At 33.8% G+C, this 21504-nt stretch overlaps 1 protein-coding gene across 3 annotated transcripts in view; it reads right to left on the bottom strand.

Annotated features, from left to right (window-relative positions):
• Nucleotides 1-21504, bottom strand: part of mad1l1 (mitotic arrest deficient 1 like 1) — a 131900-nt gene that overhangs the window by 22822 nt on the left and 87574 nt on the right. For all 3 annotated transcript variants that reach the window (NM_200912.2, XM_073925006.1, XM_073925047.1), the window contains exon 17: nt 20738-20928. In NM_200912.2, coding sequence (NP_957206.2) covers nt 20738-20928 — 191 coding nt within the window. The remainder of the gene's footprint in view (nt 1-20737; nt 20929-21504) is intronic.

Genomic DNA, 21504 nt, shown 5'->3' on the forward strand with positions numbered 1-21504 from the left:
GTTTAAATAACAAGAATTCTGCTTCATTAGTGAGAGTTCAAAAACAAACAAACATCAGAGGAACACACTATACAATGTCTAAAAAATGATCAAATAAGTGATCTTAGACAATGATCTCCCCTTTGACTGATGGTTTGGGTTCAGAAACGCTCGCATTCAAAGTGAAAAAATCCATCAAAATTCAATCAAACTCCAAAGATTGATCTACAAAAAAGTGGCACTCAACATGTTGTCTGTCTTGTGGCCATTTTAGACCAGTTTTATTTTTCCCCAAATTCCTATTTCTATCATATTTTGCTTTTAGTGACTGTCAGAGTAGATCTGAAGATGTAGTCTAATGTCTGAAGATGGTGTACATTTGGTATTAATCAGTGGTTCTCAAACTGTGGTTCGTGTACCACTAGTGGTACGCAGGATTCCTTGTAGTGGTACACGGAGGAATGAAATATGTCATGTACATGCTACACACATTTAAAATTTTATCAAAAATGATGTATATAATATGCCAATATGACATATAGCCTATATTTCTGAGGTAATCTGCCACGTTTTTTTAAACTGTGCAGAGGTGTATCTGCTTTACTGGGCCTACTACGTTAATGTATTTCAATGCTGCTCATTTTGGTGGTACTTGGAGAGACAACTTTTTTCTGAGGTGGTACTTGATGAAAAAAGTTTGAGAACCACTGGTATAAATAAATGAACTGTGATCCACAAATGATTTATTTACAGAAAATCAGCCAAATTCCATGCCACTCCTTGTTATACATCCAATGTCATTTTTATGGCTGGATTCTGTGATCTTCCTGCATTGGTAAAATCATACCAAACTCTTCCCTAAAATTAGTTTTGAAGTGAGAAGGAAGTAAGCACTGCAGCAGAAGTGTGACAGTTTCCTCGGCGCCTCACGTTTTCTACTTTATTTCTCTTTTAATTGTGACCATTGATTGAGTATTTTCTCTGCCTGGCTCCCTGTTGAGATGAGCTCAGCAGGGAAAGAGGCTGATTGGTTTTGCGTCTGAGAAACTTCTGATTACTACTGGAGCTGAAAACACAGCTGAGGGCAGCAATCACCGCAACCAAACCTGGCCTGACAATAACTGAAACCGAGTTAAGAGACGATAAGAGAGAATGGCAACATAACTGCAAAACACTGCAGGGCAATGAGGCGGATGCTTCTATAGGTGGAGGCTGTGTTCAGATAAACACTGGAGAGCTCGAATTAAACTGCCAGATCCAGTGATCGAGGGTTATGGTTAAATCTATGAGTGTGTGTGTCTGCAAAAATCGAACTCCGCAGTTATTTTCATGTCAAATGCCCATCAAAGAGACGCTTTTGTGCTTGTCAGATTTTTACCAGCAAAACAAAACGGGAGAATGCATAATTATGAGCGTGTGTTTGTTTGTGAAATGTTTATTCATGCTTTAATTGCGATTGCATGAGCGCAGATAATGTCTGCTATTACCATGTTGACTCTGCATGTAAACTGTTAGAACATGGCTAGTGCTTCCCACAAGTTTGAAATATACTTGCGATATATACACACTGTAAAACTCAACAGTCAACTTTATCAAATAAAATGAGTGTAGTTAACTCAACATTTACTGCAAGTTAATTCTACCCATTTGAAAAGAGTTTTGAACTCAGTGTTGAAGGTAATGTGTTCATTAAATACCTCATTACACAAACTGAAATAGAGTAAGCTCACAGTACTCATATAGATTAGTTTTTTTATTATTGTATGCCTGCATTTACAAGATATTAACATCAAAATGTATAAATGCGTTACAGAGTGTAAAGTCTTGAAAATGGAAAGTAACAAAGAAATTAATATAAAAAACAAAAATTAAATAAATAGGTAATAAATTAAGTACAATCACACCATTTTAGAGCAGTGTTTAAGTGTAGGTTGTAACAAAAATAGTAAATGAATGACAAGGTTGCTGTGTTAATATAAGAGAGCTCTTTTATGTATTCCCAAAAGGGAGATGAAAATCTGTCAGATTTTTGTTTGTCATAGGTACTTTTCTTATGGTAGCCATGTAGCAATTTGTGACATCCACATTTTGAAACATGGAGCCTGTAATGCAGAGAAGCAAAATACATTTTTTAGCTAAATATACCAGGACAGTAAATAACCGTAATGCATCTTTTTCAAACGGGTTGTTCACATTATGATTCAATAATACAAAGCTGGGGTCATATCAAAATTTAGCATAAGAATATTTTCCACTATCTCATGTATTTTCTTCAAAAATGGTCAATTTTGTCACAGTCCCAAAAACAATGCGAGAATGTACCTTCATCTTTTTTACATTTAAAAAGCAAGTCTTTGGCATTGGCAAACATTTTTTATATGTATTGGTGTAAGATATATCCTATAAAAAATTCAAAATTAAGCTCATGGATCCTAAGAGAGGTACATTTCGGGTATATATTATTACATACAATGTTCAGTCATTTTCTTCAACAGTTTGATCAATATCCTTCACTCAAAATTCTAAAATCTCAGCCAGGCAGAAGTGCAAATGTTAGAAGACGTCATATATCCTTGTTATCCTTGTAGTTTTTTTTTTTTTTTTAACTCAAATGATTTTGTAGCAATCGCTTTCCTCAAATGGTTTGAGCTGCCTTAACTTATTGGGTTTTACAGTACTCAGTTGGCTTGAGTTCTCTTTATTTATAGGGTTTTACTGTGCTCAAATTGCTAAGTTTACTCAAATAGATTAAGTTCACAGTACTCATTAGGATTAGTTTTTGAACAAATGATTTGTTGCAATCAGTTTCCTTAAAATGGTTTGAGTTACTTTAACTTTTTGAGTTTTACAGTGCAGTGCATAAATGGTCAACTACATGCGACAAACAAAAAATAAAGTGATTTTTAACAATATTTTTTATTTATTATGACACTGTTATATTAATAACGTTTCCCAGTGGGTTAAAGTTATTAAAAAAAGGCTGCTGAAATAATAGAAATCCACTATTTATCTTAATTATCTTGTGCATTTACTGACAGGTAAAGGCCACTCTCTCCCCCTCTCTAAAGTTGCTTTATTGGCATGACATTTTGTACATTATTGCTAAAGTATTTTAGTTATGTATAAAGTATGTTATAGGTTGTTTCCATGTGGTTCTGGTAATGCGCGAAATTCAGATGGAGGGCAGGAAGTAAAAACTGAATGGGAGACATAGATAAAAGTCAGCATTTTTGCCATTTTTACCATTTTTCATATTTCCATATTTCATTAACATATTTATACACATACAGCTAGGCCTATATATAATCTTTATTGGTGTTGTCAAATGAATTATTGCCTTCTAAAAGAGCTTGATACATGGAAGTATTGAAAAAAATGTTTATTACATGCCACCTTTTTTAAACATTTTTAGTTTGTTTCTTGAACTTTCTCCTCTTTACGAGCAAAAACTTTTAAAAGTCTATAAAAGCTGTTCAGCATCTAATTTTTTTGTCAATTCAAACAATTATAAACAACATAAAACAGAAACATTAGTATGGAGAATATTCCTTCTATCGGGTGCCGTTGCTTTGATTTAAAACACTATTTAAAAAAGCCTTTAGGCTTGATGGTCAGACTCGCTCCTTGGTCCTAAATCTGGCAAACTGCGCCTGCGTTTGTTTTTATCCTGGAATACAATACCTAGTTCAACCACTGGATATCAAACTTACAAATACATTTTTCTTTTATTTTTATTATGTCCTAAAATTAGTTAAAAAAAAAAAACAGTAATAATTTTAAATGCTACAAGAAAACGTACACAAACAAAAAAAAGCAGTGATTAACATTAAAAAGTTTTTATTTTTTACTATTTAACATTTAATAAGAGAAAAAGACTATATAAAACAGAAAAAATATAAAATAGGGAATATCTAAATATAGGTAAATGGTATTTACGGGTTTTCTTGCCAACCCAGAAAGTCCCTCTTTGAAAACAAATCTAATTTTATGCACAATAAGTCCACGATGAGTCTATGTGAACATGATCCTAAAATGATCCTCCATATGCCCTCAATCAATACAAACCAGTTTATCTGCTGGAGTCGCCCACGATTAGAATTAACAGCTCAGCCAGACTGAAGTTTACCTCCATTTCAGTTATTGTCTGGAGTCACTGCCAAGCCTGATAATGTAGTAAACCCAATGGGCTTCAAAAAAAAATACAGACCCATAACATGACTTGCTTTATGGTCACATTGTGAAAAAAACAAGGTTTAAGAATTTGAAGCAAATGGAAAATTCATGGACAAAAGTCTACTCTAAACCACTTACCACAAGTATCACATTACCTTGTTCTGCCCCTTTTTGTGCTAGAGACATGAACAACATCTAAAGCTGACTCAAAATCTACGTTTACACTGCAAGGCTTAGTGCTCAAATCAGATTTTTTTTTTTCATAGGATCTGATCACTTCCATGATGCCTCGGTTGTAACGTGAGGTTATTTGAGTTACTGTTGCCTTTCTATCAACTCTGGCCATTTTCCTCTGACATCAACAAGGCATTTGTGCCCACAGAACTGCTACTCACTCGATATTTTCCCTTTTTCTGAGAATTCTCTGTAAGCCCTGCAGAAGATCATCCTGACCATATAGTTGCTTAATTAGAAATCTGAGTTAACGAGCAGTTGGACAGGTGTACCTAATAAAATGGCCGATGAGTGTATATTTTTTTTTTATGCCAAAACTGTTCAAACATTAAGTAAAGATGTTCCATGAAGACATTTGGTAAATTTTCTACAGTAAATAAATCAAAACATTGTCTATTGGTGAGAACGTAATTTAGACAACTTATAATAAAGATATTTTAAGATGTTTAAGATTGCAGATACTTAAACAGTTTGTATCTCCCAAATACTGTCCTATTCCAGCAAACTGTACATCAATTAAAAGTGTTTTTATTCCTCTTTCAGATGATAAATCTCTTTTTCAAGTAAATTGACACTGGGTTTGTGGTCTGGGATTGCAATAGTGGAGTTTGTGTGCAGGTGAAACCTGAATGGCATTGTTCATTTAGTTGAAATTAACTTGCTTAATTGACGGCTCTAATTTGTCTCCACATGCTGCATCCAGAATAAAATGCTTTAATACAGAATAATCACAGCTGTTCTGTTTGAGTATTTTAAAGAAGCGAGTGTGTGTGTCATGACATCAATAATTGATATGATATTCGCATAAGCACTTTTCATCAAACTCCGTGATGACTCAGCGTTTGTGCTCGTGCTTTAAATGATGGCAATGAATATGCGGCTCAATATCTTGTGTCCTTCTCTTTGTCACAGTACGCCTGGGTGTGCTGAATGTCCCCTTGGGGATGAATAAAGGCTCTATCTATCAGACTGTCTGGTTGAAAGAGTGCGTACAGACAAAAAAAAGTGCAGAATTACTCCAAAGGTTAGGAATATGTAAATTAGTCTGCACTTTGCAGGTCTCTGGAAAAACTATTACTTCTGACAATTTGGGGAACTGAGCCTGAATGCAGTCTGTTTTTGCATGATGATATACTAGCACTGTCAAATGTTATTATTACATAGGAAGTGTAAAGTCAGAACGGGAATGATAATGTAGGATTAACTGGGTTTTTGCAACACTTTGGCAGGTAAATGTTTTTTGTTGTTGTGGATTTAAATATTTATCCAAACCGTTTTCTCAGCAGTTAAAATACTGGTTGTGGAAGCATACGTTAATGCCAGTATTGGTCTATCCTGAGGATCATTTGCCTTAATATTTCACTTAAAGTGTTTTATGGCACTGACAGACTAAAAGCATATTAAATTGCCCAGTAATTGAAATTAATGCACACACTTTAACAAGGATTGCTTTTGGAAAATGTGTAATACTGGAGAGAGGGTACAATGTGTTTTCTAAAATTGTATTTTAGAACTTAGCAATCCTTTACGACAAATAGACTGGCATGAACTTCTATGAAGAATTTAAAACAAAAATTTACTATAAAGTTCCCTGTCCACCAAAGTGTTTTGGTAGCACCATAAGCACCCATAGCAAACACACTAAGCATTCTTTGTTGTTTTCAGACATTGCACGTTAAAAAATAATGTGTCCATCAGTGTTAATTTCATTGACGACAAATTTTCCTCATAATTTTCATGACAAACAAGTTTCCACCAACAAAAACGAGACAAAAACTATAATAGCAGTATTATACTGGCATTTGTGTTGACTAATAAAAACGAGACGAGAATGTGATTGAGAGATTTTTTGGTCTGTCAGATTGAACTATAACAAAATGGCAACAGCTGAGAGAAAAACAAGATTCACGTTTGATGTCAAGACAAAAAGACCATTACAAATTACAAATCTAATTACAGATGTCCATGTGCAGTTGGTATGTACAGTTCAAATAAGTAAATCAGAGCAATGTAGTGCAATGAATATGAGCAAATTTTAAATGTGCAAATATTAAACAGTGCAGTGATTGTTATTTATTTACCCGAATGTGTGCTTTACCTCAACTAAAACAGTGTAGCCTCTTGCTGACCTTTTGTAGTAAATTCATATGATCATGGCATTGATTTTCGTGAGGAGTTTCCTAACGTGTTATATTTTAGTCAACTAAATCTAGAGTAGATTTAGTCGAATAAAATATTCTGAAATGTAGTCGACTAAAACTAAAATGATTCAGAAGATTAAAATATGACTAAAACTAAAATGGAAGTTTAGTCAAGAGACAGATTAAAATTGCTAATCAAAATTAGCTGTCAAAATTAACACTGGCGCCCATCAGTGCAACTTTGAGCTAGCCGTCTAATCACAGTGCAGGAAGGGCAGGACAATACTGTAAGAGGCTAAATTATCATATGCATTTTTTTATATGACAAAACATGTCTTTTTGACTCAGAAAGGTCCATACTGACTACAAAGGCAGAAACTGATAAGATCAGGACTTTGGGGGTTTTATGATGTGGTCATATGTTGTTTGGTCAGTTTGAATGTCTCAGCATTGGTGGTCACATGGTCAAGAAAGATACAAAATAGGTGGTAAACTCTGGCTCCCTCTCTTTTCCTGGCCTGCTTCTCTCCTTCTCAGTAGTCTATCTTCTCTGACTCTACTGCAATCAGGCTTTTGGGCCTGCTCTCTTTGTCTCTCTCTTCCTCCCTCCGTGTCTCTCCTTCTACCTCTGGTAACTTTAATTTTACATTTAAGCTGGGTACAATTTACACCATATGTTTTATCATTTCATATTTTATCATTTTATACAGTATTTTGTAATTAATTCAGTTGTAACCATAGAGAATTATTGTCATTAAACCATCTCATTTTCTAGTATTTGTGAATTACTTTTGATTTAACATCAACATTTAATTGTTCCATAAAGCAATACAATACACTCACATAATATCAATGCTCTCCCACATTTATACCTATTAATACTGCCCTTATTTCCGTTTTTGGTATGAGATTGCAGCAGAATGGTTTGACTAGAAATGTACAGTTTTTACCATCATGCTGATCACTTTTTAGTTGCTCGGCAGGACTACAGTTCGAACCGCTGTGGTTTAAAGACCATTCTTTACAATACCACGCAACTGTCAACAAAGTCTGCTAAAGACTTTCAACTTGTTACAGTACATTACAGTAGGATTACTTTGTGTTATAGCAACCGGTGGACACGCAGCATTTAGATATTTCTCATAGAATTATGCTCTTGAAATACATTAAATTCAATATGTTTTGGGGGAAATTCACAACATGCAAAGGGACTCAATATATTAAAACTTTTGCTAGATAAATAATGAAAAAAGCACTTGTAAAGTAACACTTTGCGGTGAGACAGTGTGCAAAGTATGTATTTGTAAAGAGTCTGCATAATTTTTATAAGTCTTGCTGCATAACAGATAAATTATTTATCTATTATTATTTAATCTTATCTTTCATCTTAGTTAGGTAAATTTACTTCATTTCCTTGACAAAATGACAACTATTTAGTAAGTAATTAAGCAATGCAAGCAAAAAGCCACTCTTCTCTACTGTTAAATAATGTTTGGAAATTCCCATGCTTTAACATTTGATGAATATTTTTGCAAGTGCATAAATAGTATGACACAGTTTATCACACTCACAAAGCTAAGAACGTTCATTGAAAGCTACATATATTAAGAGAACACTTTTAAATTGGCTAAATGAAACTAATTGCTAATCACCTCTTCAGGAAATGAACAACTACAAGAGCGGATTTGTAATTATATTACGTGAGAGAATCAGATCCCAGCACTGACTGCTGACTTTCAAGAAGACTTCAACTAAGAATGTTTAAATTAGTAATAGGGCCTATCTTAAATATAAGAATACATAAAACATCCAAGTGTGCATTTAATTTTTCAATTAATAATTGCATGAATTTAGCAGATACTACTTTAGTATTTCAGTTTGGTATGAAATGAATAAGTCAGTCTAGTTGCGTGTATGTGTGTGTCTGGGTGTGTGTTTTGTCTCAGCCTGTGAAATTAGGCCTGTTGAAGCCACCTGCGACCCTTCTGCTGAAGATAATTCACTGTCAATATTTGTTAACCTTGAGTTGCACACAGATGCACACAAAATAAGACATTCAGATGTTGCCATTTACACACAAACACTCCAATAATATTTTATGGTCTTTTCTAATGTGCCGTAATTTGTCAGTTTTAACACACTGATTACATTTTTTTTTAAATCAGAGCAATCATGGCATACAATCTTGAGTATTAACCGACAGAAATATGCATGAGATGCTAAAACATCTGGAAGCAATATTTCCATTTCTAGTGTCTAGCTTTCTAAAAAATAAAAAAGAAAAAAATATATATGTCAGAAACAAATCAATTCACTCATTAAAAATCATTGTTGGACCATCAGCTGGTCAATCTGTGTTTTTTCTCTAAAAGTACATCATGTCAAAATATGATACTTGGGTTTTTATTCAAGTTAGGTTCTAATAAGCCCAAATAGCAAAGAGAAATAAAAAAAATGCATGTAAAAAAACACCTTGGGCCTTAAGTGGTTAAAGACTTGCCGAAAGCTGTATGCATTCTATTTAGACTTGCCTATGCACTGCATCTGAACTACCCCAAGTCAACGAAGGACACTTTTCTCTTTACCCAACAAGTTGGGCTTAGGATTGACTCAAGTTTTATACAATTAGCAATGTTTTCCTAAAGCCACAAAGAAATGTTCCTTGCAGAGCTTTATGAAAATTAATAATAAATTAAAAAAGCATTGAAATTGTGTTGTTTGATTCTTTATTTGTGTTTTAACACACTGATTAAATTTTTTTTTTTAAATCAGAGCAATCATGGCATACAATCTTGATTATTAACCGACAGAAATATGCATGAGATGCTAAAACATCTGGAAGCAATATTTCCATTTCTAGTGTCTAGCTTTCTAAAAAATACAAAAAGAAAAAAAATATATGTCAGAAACAAATCAATTCACTCATTAAAAATCATTGTTGGACCATCAGCTGGTCAATCTGTGTTTTTGATAACACTATTGGTTATGTTTAGGAAAGGAGGAGAGTGGGTCAGTTGATCAGTCAGTTAGTTGACAGCGACCCCTGGTGGATTTATGTGGAAGAGCAGGTGCGAATGGCACTTGCGAGAAAAATATGAGATCTGAAAAAACACACACATTCGCCTCTGGTGAATTCACGAAAACAAAAACTACAAAAAAAGTACCTCCTGGGATGTATTTGATGCTCTCCAGTTTGTATATAGGAGTATGTAATCAAAATGAGCCTGGGTTGACAAATACTCATCTCTTTATAAAGAATTTTTCTCTGACTGCCTCTTCTAGTTGAATCACTGCATTTGCCTCAATTGTAAGTCGCTTTGGTTAATCGCGTCTGCTAAGTGACTAAATGTAAATGTAATACAATGGTTATGTAATGGTAAGACATTGTTATAAAAATATGCTGAATTAGATTAATACATTGTAAACCCAGTGTGCTAAAAAAAGCATTTTAAATGATCATTACTAATTCTTTATTGTTCTTTAAGATATTGTCTTTACTGAATCAAAATAACTATTTGCACTAATCAGAAGAAAAAATGAGTGTACTGATCATGTTAAGGAAAGTTGGTTACAGGGTTAATGTTAAAGCGCCCTTTTTTTTTTTTTTTAAAGCGACATGAAACAAAGCTGTGCAAAACATGAGCTTTTTAATTTGTGTGAAGTTTCTTTTTGTGATTTAGTTAAGAAAAATTCATATTCTGTATTTCCTCTTGCAGATCTGCTTGGAGTTTAGAACGTCAAGCAGGAATTTTATGTGTTGATCAACACAGGCTGCGTTTAATTCAGATCTATCTTGCTAAGAGTTGGAATGTTGGAGAATGTTGTGGAGCTTTCACCACAATCCAAAGTTGGTTCATGTCCATTATACAGTTGCGTTGTTTTTTCACAGTTAAATTATTAAAAAGTTCATAAGTGTTACTATATTGGTTGTCTAATCCTGTTTTGCAGCATATGAAATGTCCCAAACAATATTTTTAACTGTCCAAAATGGAAAAATATATATATATTTACTCACTGAGACTCAAAAAATGTTAAAAAAAAATCTATGTTAAATATGCATTACAAAATAGTTAGCAAAAAGTGTTTTATGTAAACACAGACCACGAGTCTACATATATGGACATCATTTTTCTCTAAAAGTAAATCATGTCAAAATATGATACTTAGGTTTTTATTCAAGTTAGGTTCCAATAAGCCCAAATAGCAAAGAGAAATAAAAAAATGCATGTAAAAAAAAAACACCTCGGGCCTTAAGTGGTTAAAGACTTGCCGAAAGCTGTATGCATTCTATTTGGACTTGCCTATGCACTGCATCTGAACTACCCCAAGTCAACGAAGAACACTTTTCTCTTTACCCAACAAGTTGGGCTAAGGATTGACTCAAGTTTTATACAATTAGCAATGTTTGCTAAAGCCACAAAGAAATGTTCCTTGCAGAGCTTTATCTAAATTAATAATAAATTAAAAAAGCATTGAAATTGTGTTGTTTGATTCTTTATTTGTGCTTTAAAAATGTTAAAATTTTTGTAGTGTTACTTTTAATTATAAATGATTACTTAAATATAACAATTATCAATGCATAAAAGCATTTTTAATAAAATATGATGTTCAATTTAATAGTTATTTTATGAAACATATCCTCTATAAAATTATTAATGTGAACTAATGATTTTTAGTAAAGACTACTAATCCAAATTTGATTTGTCTGCTACTCCCAGTAAAGGTTTTCTTTTAATACAGCTTAGCCTGTTTAGTTGTAGATATGTAAAAACTAAACTTATTTTGTGCAACGGGTGCAATATAGCCTAGTCACATATGCTGTTTTGTAAGAAACACTTTTTGCTAAATGAAATTAGTGCAATCTACAGCAACGACTCCAGTCTGGATCCACTTTTCTGAAAACACATAATGGTTTCAGATTAGAAAACTGCTCTGGCAGCAGACTTAAAAGCCCTGGTGAGGATTAATTGAGATTGAATGCGCTGAAGTGTTGCAGCCTTGATCTAATGTTAGTAAGTGACAGTTAAAGGATTGACTACTTATGATGTTAAAAAGCCAAATATCTAATCTCCCATTTAACACTGCACAAATGTTTTGCTTTTTAACATTTTGGAACTGATGTAAATGTGTTGTCAAGTTTCAGAAGAGCTGAAAGCAACGCAAAGTCAAAACAAGGAAGCTTTTCAATGACTTTGACAGATTCCCCAAGAGAATCTTCAGGACAATGAATCATTTTGTCAAATAAGGGGTGGAAAATGTCTGCGTGTCTGTCTCATTATCTTTCCTCTCTCTCACACATAGAAATGGAGAAGAATTTCAAAGCAGTCCTTTGATTCTTTGGGGAACAAATCATAACATAACTACGACATTGCTCTAGTGCACTTGTCCAATGCTGGGGTGAAAAAACACTTGCGGAAGAGTAAGGGATTTGACTCCTTTGTCTTCAAGTGCCCGTTCTTTAAATCAAATCAATAGTGATTCTATTCAGAGAAAGAGAGAATAATGAGCCGTCTTTTATGAATGCAGTTCACATACAATTCATTGAGATCAAATTTCAGCAATTTGTGAATTTCACTAAGACATCCTCAAGGCTCTCCAGGTTTTCTTGACTGAAAAAATTACTTCAACACATACTATATAAAAAGGTTTATCCTCTATTGGTTGTAACTGAAAGTGATTTCATTAACAAGCAAACACAGCTAGTTTGCATATCTCCAGCAAAAAAAAGATTGAAAATGAAATAATCAAGCACAAACTTATTTAATAGTTACCTCTTGACAATAAACTTTAGGGTCTGTTAAAGTAATTTAACATCTAAATAACACTTCACCTTTAACAAATGTACTTAAACGTCTCAAGCTAGTTTCTACTACAAGAAAAGATCCACTAATCTTAAAAACATATCCATCACTCTGGATATCTTTTCACTTTTCAGTGTATTCAATACTCAAGTACATGGTTCAAAACACATGCACACAGAACAAACTACTGGAGTGTTTCAGGAGAGTCAATTTGCACTCAGATGCAGACACTTCAATTCCCTTCAGAAACTTTCTGACTGACACTTACATATAAATGCTAGTGCCTTTTTCAGGGCGGCCTTCACTTGCCTAAATACTGTATATTATTTTGGAGACACTGGGGCTCAATAAAAAGTCAGATGAAATTAGATTAGGGCTGCATAATATATCAGAAAAATTATCGCTATTGTGATAATAGTATATGCAAAATCTATATTGCAGGGAAGTGAAATAAAGTAAATTAATTTAATGAGGCAAGCATTTGTGTGCCATATAGGTTGTTTATCTAAATATGATCAATGTGGGGCCTTTACTATCTTTATTCACATCTTTTCCAGCAGGTGCTGTTGGGTAAAATTATTTAACATTAATGCCAGGAGACAAGAGGGGAAAATAACAATAGCTAGGGATGGGCAGTATTTATGATGCATGTACGCATTTTTGCATTTCAGTATTTGTATTTGATAGAGTTGATAAATGGCCTAAAGGTCCTGTGCAGTGCTTTGAATTGTGAACTAAAAAATGAAAAGAGGGTGGAACAGAGTAGCCCCTCCCCTTCTTAAAAAGTAGCCAATAGTGTTTTGTTTTTAATCAAAGCTCTGCCAGTGAGAGTGGTTGAGCTCAAGCGCAACAAATTAAAAAAAGCAAATGAGAAGTGTCTTGAAGGAGGCGGGCCATGGCAGATATTACAGAGTATTTGGTTGTTCAAGATTTTATTAGAAACTGAAATATGAGGCGACTTTTTAAAAAATGTATCTCATCAATTTAGATGGGCGTGACAAACTGCAGGCTTTACATGTTTATGACAGTTCTATATCTCCTAAACATGTTTTTTTTTTTTTTTACTGTTTTGGAGCACAGTAACTTATAGATGTCCTTAAAACTAACAGACTGAAACTATATCTAAGGGTTTGTTGTTTTATTTTATGGGACCTTTAATATTTTGTCAAAATACTTTAGTGTCTTTTATAATTGTATTTTTTAAAAACTGTAAAACACTTTGTAAGATGTCTACGTAGGGATGTCATAAATATCCAACCACTGTTTGGTGCTTTGGATAATATTAACTCTTCCACTTAAAGAAAAACTGAAAAAATCTTATGAGAAACATACGGTACAACTAATAGTAGTAATTAGTCAGCAGGTGCTCTGTATAGTTAATGAAGAGGAAAGATGTATGCCTAAAGATGACAAAGTGGCAACATATAAGAAACAAATATTTGATAATCAAAAACCCCTGAGAGCTTATACAGCAGAAGCACGGAAGGAATATGAAGAGATTATTTGCAAAAAAACAGAGAACCAAAAACTTGTTTAAAAACGTTTATTTTAAATGTAACATTTAGTATTGGAGAGTTTAATTGTGAAAAAAACTACAATTATGAAAAATTCAGATGCGTTTAAAACAGAAACATTTAATTGAAGTCTTTATTTATTACTTTTTCTAACTGTTAATAGGTTGAATAACCATTGTAAAGAGATTATGGCAATTTTACTAGCCAAAAAATGGGTGAAAACACAATCAACAGATATAGTAATATGTTATCTGTATTAAATGGTTTAACTGGTAAGAGATCTTCAATGCAGGGCTTACTGTAGGAAACTTATACAAAAAGTCATAAAGAACACACAATCTTTTAAATGACTACCTACAATTAAGAGGTTGAATAATCATTGTACAGAGACTCTGGCAATTTTACTGGCCACCGAATGGGTAAAAAAAGCACAATCTACAGATTTAGTACTATGATATCTACATTAAATGCTTTAAAAGGTAGGAGATCATCTTCAAGGCAGGGTTCACTATATAAAATTAATTCAAAATATATATAAAAAGTCATAGAGAACACGTAATATTTTTTAATGTAGGTGTACAAGGTGGCAGAAAAGCTAAAAGTGATTGCTATCACACGTTGTTTACTTCACTAAGTCAATTTAATGGTGAAGTTTGCGACCTACTTTAGAGTATATTATTTAGGCAGTGAAGATCGTTGATTTTTAAAAGTAAAAATACCTTAAACGCGCCGATTTTGTAATACAGTTCACCAGAAGTGTTTGACCCAGAATACTGACAAATTAAAAGTCCTTCTGCATGCTTATGCATATACCCTATTGATAGAAGGTTTGAAAAGAAATGTCATGCTCTTTTGAAAAGTATTTTGTAGTATTTTTAAAATACAAAAATACAGCATTCTATTTTGATACATGTTGTGGCTGCTGTATTTTTTAGTTTATTTTGATACACTTAAGCATAGGGTATTTGGTATATTATTTTAAAATACATTTCAATGTATTTCTGCCCATCCCTGACAACAGCTACAAAGTTTTTCAGTCATTTATGGTGTTTTAAAGTCTAAATGTTTGCACATTAGACAGTTTTTTTTTTTATTATTAATTAGCTCAGAAAAACATATTACACGTTTATTTTAGTATTAATAATGACATAATTTTTTTTTTTATAAATGGTTGATATTTTGTCAAGTTAGATATATCGTAAGAAATATTGTTATTGTAACAACTCAACAACAATATTGCCCCAGTATCATGCAGCCCCATATTAGATCATCAACTCCACCGTATTTCAAATGGATTTATAAAAGTATCATAAGGAAATACAGCAAATGACTTCCTTGGCACACAAATGAATGTGAGTATCATTAAATTAACACAACACACCTAGCAACACGCAACAGCGCCAGCACTCACACACAGCAGTAATAACAGCTGAATGCAGACGCACTGAAGCTTCACTGCAGCTCTAATTAAACAGCCCGAGGAAAGTACCGATCAAATAACAAAAACTTAAATCCAATTATTGCGCTGTGTGTGCATGTGTGTGTCCATAAGGGATTACCGAACATTTCTCCAACCCACAAAGGATGAGCATTAATTAAGAAAGATAAATTACATTTGGAGGTATACCATTATAAGAGAACGCAGCTTTGCACTGAATATGCATTGTGCATCAGATATATTGCATTAATAACACTTGGTTTATCATATACAGACCTGTCCAAAATAAAAACAAATGTCTTCTCATTTGCATTAAAAAGGATGATTACCACCCTAAATCACGTGGATGCACAATAATGTGCAATCTATATGAAGTAAAGCGAAACTTTTGCGCACCACAGACAGCAAATTAAAACCGAATGGATGGTTTAATATAGAAAACGAACTTTTCTCCAGTAAAATGTGGTGATTTTCAGTGTATATAAGGATGGGAAAGAGAAAACTTTAGTTTAGACTAAAAGAATTGTTTACTGAGTATTCAGACAGCGAGAACTGATAACTGATAATAAATGATCTAAATATAACACACTATATACACAACTCACAATACAGTTAAAGAGCTTAATGGGTCTCAGTAATATTGTAAAAAATAAATAGGTTCAAACACCTGAAAAGCTAAGCCAAAATTGCTTTGGGTTTTATTACAGGCTACCCCTGTTTTTTAATAGACTTTTCACATTTAGCTTGTTTCTTTGTTTTTACAACCAGTTGTTTGCCATTTTTCGTGGTCCATCTGCAACAGCAAACTTTCAGCTTCACAACACACACACGCATGGATGCACGCGCACACACACACACACACACAAAGTTCCCCCTTTTTACAGCCATTTATAACAGGTTTTATATGTTTATATTTATGTTTTAGGTTTAAAAACGCACTGGCCACTTTATTAGGTACACCTGTCCAACTGCTGGTTAATGCAAATTTTTAATCAGCCAATCACTTGGCAGCAACTCGATGCATTTAAGCGTGCACACATGATCAAGACGTGCTCTGCTGCAGAATAAAACCAAACCTCAGAATGGGGAATAAAGGCGATTTAAGTGACTTTGAACGAAAAAAAGTTGGTGACAAACTGAGGCTACAATTCGCACAGGCTCACCAAAATTGGACAATAGAAGATTGGAAAAATGTTCCCTGGTCTGGTAAGTCTCGATTTCTTCTGCGACATTCGGATGGTAGGGTCAAAATGTGAATCTATCCTGCCTTGTATCAACGGTTCAGGCTGGTGGTGGTGGAGTATTTTTTGCTGTATATTTTCTCGGCACACTTTGGGCTCATTAATACCAATTGAGCATTGTGTTACTATATTGAATCATGCAATAAAAAAAGGAAAAATGTTATAAACATAGTAGTGACAAAAGCTGTAAATACTGTTAACTACACTGTACAAATATCCTCATGTAAAGTTTCCATATTTTGTGATTTACAAGTGATTTCCATTTAATTATGGTGTTGAATTGCATTATGAGAGCTTGATCTCTGCTCTGTTAAACTGTTGAATCTTCAACACCAAAAGTCGACAAAGTAACTTTTTTGACATTTAAGTAGGTTGAAATTATATAATGGATAAGAATTAATGTATAGAGAAATTTGCCTGTTAAATAACAGAAAATGCACTGCCCGTTTATTACAAGGCTTTTGTACCATAATATACAACACCAACCCAGACAATATATTACTTCAAACTATAAAAATTTTCAATAAAAGCCACTTTTTCAAACTTTTCAAGATGTTGGAAGAAAGATCAAAGCCCCATAACGAATTCAAAAGCATAAATAAACTGTGGGAAATAAAAGAATAAAAACATCAATCATAAAATATGGAAAAGATATTTTTTCAGTGTAACTAAACCTTACTGTAAGCCGCCTCTCTAAATAGAAAGGTACCATAAAAATACTGCTGTCTACAATTCTGAAACAAACATTACAACAAGATTGAAGCAAATAGTCAAACATAAAACACAAATAAAAAAGCCATTTGTATATACACGTCAATAAAAAAGGGCAATATAAAGTAAAGTAAGTGCACATGGGTGCATTTCAAACCATTATCAAACCATTTATTTGATTTCCTCTCCTATACTGCCATCAATCAGTCTGCAAGTGTTATGTAAACTGAACTCATCCATAAAAGTTCAACAACTCTTCAATCCGACTCAATCAACAGAAAGCATACAGTGAAGTCGCATCTCAGCGGCTGACCCTCTCAACACACTACCATACTCGATGCCAGAAGTGTAGTGACAGTAATTTCCTTGATTAAGAGTTATTCAAAGTCACTGTTTTTCTCTGTATGTCCTGCTGTTAAGATAAAAATGGCAATTTCCTATACTGCAGAAACGCCATCATCTACACCCAGCTCAGCAAATGCACTCAGTGACTGAAGAGAATGAGAGTCAGATGCACCTGAGGCTGGAGAAGCTGCTGAGCTGGTTCACACAAGGTTAAAAAGCACTTCTTCAGATGCCTGACCTCAGCCTTGGCTTTAAAGTTCCTTTTCCGATTTTCACACAACTTCGAATTGAGTCGAACAACAAACCACCAACTGCGGCACGAGGCTTCAGGCTCTTCTAACCGACACAGCTTTCTTTTGTGAAAACCCCTATAGTTTTGCCAAGGCAGTGCTTCAAAGTCATTCAAAATCCCATTGATGTTAATGTCATTGTTTTATAATTGAACAAAAACTCGGCAGAAAGCCTTTGATTGCTGGAATGTTTTATCTATAACATCTGCTCGGCTTAGACAGAATCCTAAAACAATCAAGTGGTCGTTAAAAAATAAATAAATAAATAAATCAACACATTCTGTCTAACTGCAATAACTATAACCAAGATCAACTAGAGTCCTAAAATGTCCTTCTGTGTGCTATTGAAAAGTTTCTTTACAAACCTTCTACTTGTAAATAAATATGATTGCAAGTAGACACACAATCATATGAATTTTGAAAATGTGTGTAAATACTGTATGTAAAACACACACAGGGTAACTACCCCCTTAATAACTGCAGATTCAAGAGCTTTCAAGGACTTTTTAAAACAGCATACATTTTAAATCAAGTATGTTTGTAGCTCACACCCCAAACAAATATAGCGCCTTGAAAGTCCTTGCTTAACATTTCACTTAAACTTAAAATTGACATAAAAAATGTAAGTGCAAAATCACCTACTACTCAGTAGATTTGAATTTAAATGTGCTACTCGACCACTAGAAAAGTATGTTCTATATAGTATGAATGCGAGTAGTATGAATGGTAATCTGACGTACTACACCAGCCATTTTGTCAGTTGCTTCGATTCAATCTCATTCATGAATTTTCTCGCATGGCGCCATAGGATGGATGTACACTTCAGAATCTCACCGGAAGTAGTAGGTCATCCGGGTGAGAGAGAAGGATGGCATCGCTAGGGAAGATCATAACCGGTTTATAAGTGTGGGAGGGTGAAGGGGGGGTTCAAAACCAGCCAAATTTTCTCTACCCACCAATGTAATTTTTTCCTCAATCTGGCAACACTTACTATTATGTCCTTCTTTTCTTTTTAATTCATTTATAACCTGTTTTAACACATTTTAATTGTTTTTATATTATTATTATTTTTATTATACTTGTCTCTTTTTATTCCTGTTTATGTAAAGCACTTTGAATTGCTATATAAATAGCGTTGTCTTGTTTTTTGAATACTATGAATTCATCCATACTACTCTGCTCGCATAGGGTTTTTAGCGTACTATACCGTACAGAAGTATGTGACTTCCGATGGAGCCTAAGAGATGTTTTGAATGTATAATTTTGACAAATTTTTTTTTTTTAAAGAATGTTCAAAGAACATTAATAAAATTAACTGAGTTCAGTACAAGTAATATACAAATGCAGTTTCTGAAATAAATGTTTGCCATTGTTCTTGTACAAGATTTCAATTTAATATTTTTAAATTAAAAGTGCAGTAGGGGATCTGCCAGAATGCTAGCATTAGCATAATAGCCTAGAAATTTTACATCTCTCCCCTGCTGTCCAAAGGCACGCCTCTTAAATCATAAACACACACTGATTAGATATATAACACTAGATCATGTCATTCACCAGTTGGAAAACTCTATGGAGACACGCACTTTATTAAGCATAGTTGTTGACAGGTCAGCAGGTACTGGAATTATATTTCCCCAAAACTGTGTCACAGGCTGTCACTGTTCAAAAAAAAAATGAATGTGTGATTATAAATCAAATTTCACCACAATAAAGCTGGTTAGGTAGAAGAGCACATATACTGATGTTTTGTTATTAAACTTAATAAAAATCATATCAGAAAACAGGACTGCTAAAAAAGAAATGTCCTGTCATCCTTTTACATTAGACTTTACCAAGACAATGAGTGACTATTAATTTTCAATTGTGCTCGCTGATCCTCGTACATCACTTGTTTTCATCTCCTTTTACGCTTGAACAACTAAATGAATGCTCAGGTCTATTTAACTGACTATATTATCGATGCTGTAAAAGGTACTCCATGAACTTGAAAGCCAATCTTTTGCAGGACGTTTTCAGTGGCTGAACAACACTTCCATGCATATAAACCCATTCATAAACAAGAACACAATCTACATAAGCTTTGCGTGGCTAAAACGGATTTAAAACATACCTGTCTGAAAGAAATACTTCAGCCATGGTGTGTGTCATCCTTCAGATTGTTGTTTTAAACTGCATATGGTCATTTCCCTTCCAGCGTGCAAAAGTAGTTCTGATATTGATTCAGGGTTTAGAAAAAAATTGACTCTACATTTCTGCAGAAGCTCTTTTAAAAACAATCTTTCTTTTCATGGATACAAGGCCACGTTGGTGAAAGAATATAGAAAGAAGTTCAGGTTGATGCAGAATTTGCCTGACGTCTCTGATCTATAAATCCACGCTTCATGTAAACGCACGTGTGACGTATCTGTCTGAAGTTCAAATTTAAATTTAAAGAGAAGTTCAAATTTAAATTTGTTGACAGACAGTTTAAGATAGTTATTTGTTGGTCTGACAATATTTAATTGGATGCAGCTTTTTTGTTTAATGCCTTATCCAGAATATAAAAATACATATAAACACATTTCGATCATTTACTTTCCCCATTACTATTGGAATGTGAAGAGACTTTCAACCAGCACAACCTAAAATGTTTATGACAATCACATACTTCACATTTAGGAATTTCTAATTTTTTCGTTCTGCTTTTTGACAGAAATACAGTACAACTGTTAAAATAACACCACAAACTAATTTCATTTTAAATTTAATTCAAGCACTTTCAAGGACCTGCGTTTGTTTTAAGAACCTTCCAGCCCTTGAACCCATAAGACTGAAATTCAAGTACTTTCAAGAAGTGTGGGAACTCTACACACATTTGTATGTGAATTTACCTTAAACAGTAATGAATCCTCCATATGCTCGGCGTAGACGGAAGTGAGCCGGTACTGGTTCTCCACAGTGATGTCGATCTGGTACCCAGTCAGGACGTAGCATGCAGTACGAAACTCTTGAATCTTCTTCTGAAACACCTCCTTCAAGCGCTGGTTCTTCAGTTCTGCACTTTCCATTTGCTTACGCAGGTCTAAAACAGACGTACATTGGATTTAGTCATAACTGAAGAACATTCAAGTAATCCACAAATAAAATACACCAGTATTTTGCTATAGTTACCCATTTCTGTACTATATCTTATTTATATTTGCTATTCACTGATAATCTTCTGATAAAATAAGAGGGTTAATAATTTGATTTAATCATCACCGTTTTGTGTGTGTGTGTGTGTGTGTGTGTGTGTGAATGAACTGCACATTTGATACAAACAGGCAAGAATGCTATTTTAGGCAAAATATGAAAGGGGCAAAAATATAATGCATCCCAAAAATGGCAAAATATTTACAAATAATTAAGCAAATCACATTGTAAACACTAATGGTTCACTCAAATCAAAAACTATAGAATACACATGACATGTCACTTGTATAGTTTTGAATAGGCAAAAGTGTAACAGTCAATATGGCGAATGAAGCTCCGCCATCTGGTACATGAGCCAATCATTGCTTGCTACCCACTGATGATTCTCCGGGGACGGCCTTGAACCAGACGTGTGTTTTTATGACAGTTTCTGCAGTTTTTATGAATCCTCTAGGGTTGGTAAATG

Source organism: Danio rerio, chromosome 1 (assembly GCF_049306965.1).
Source record: "Danio rerio strain Tuebingen ecotype United States chromosome 1, GRCz12tu, whole genome shotgun sequence".
In the NCBI taxonomy this organism is placed as follows: domain Eukaryota; kingdom Metazoa; phylum Chordata; class Actinopteri; order Cypriniformes; family Danionidae; genus Danio; species Danio rerio.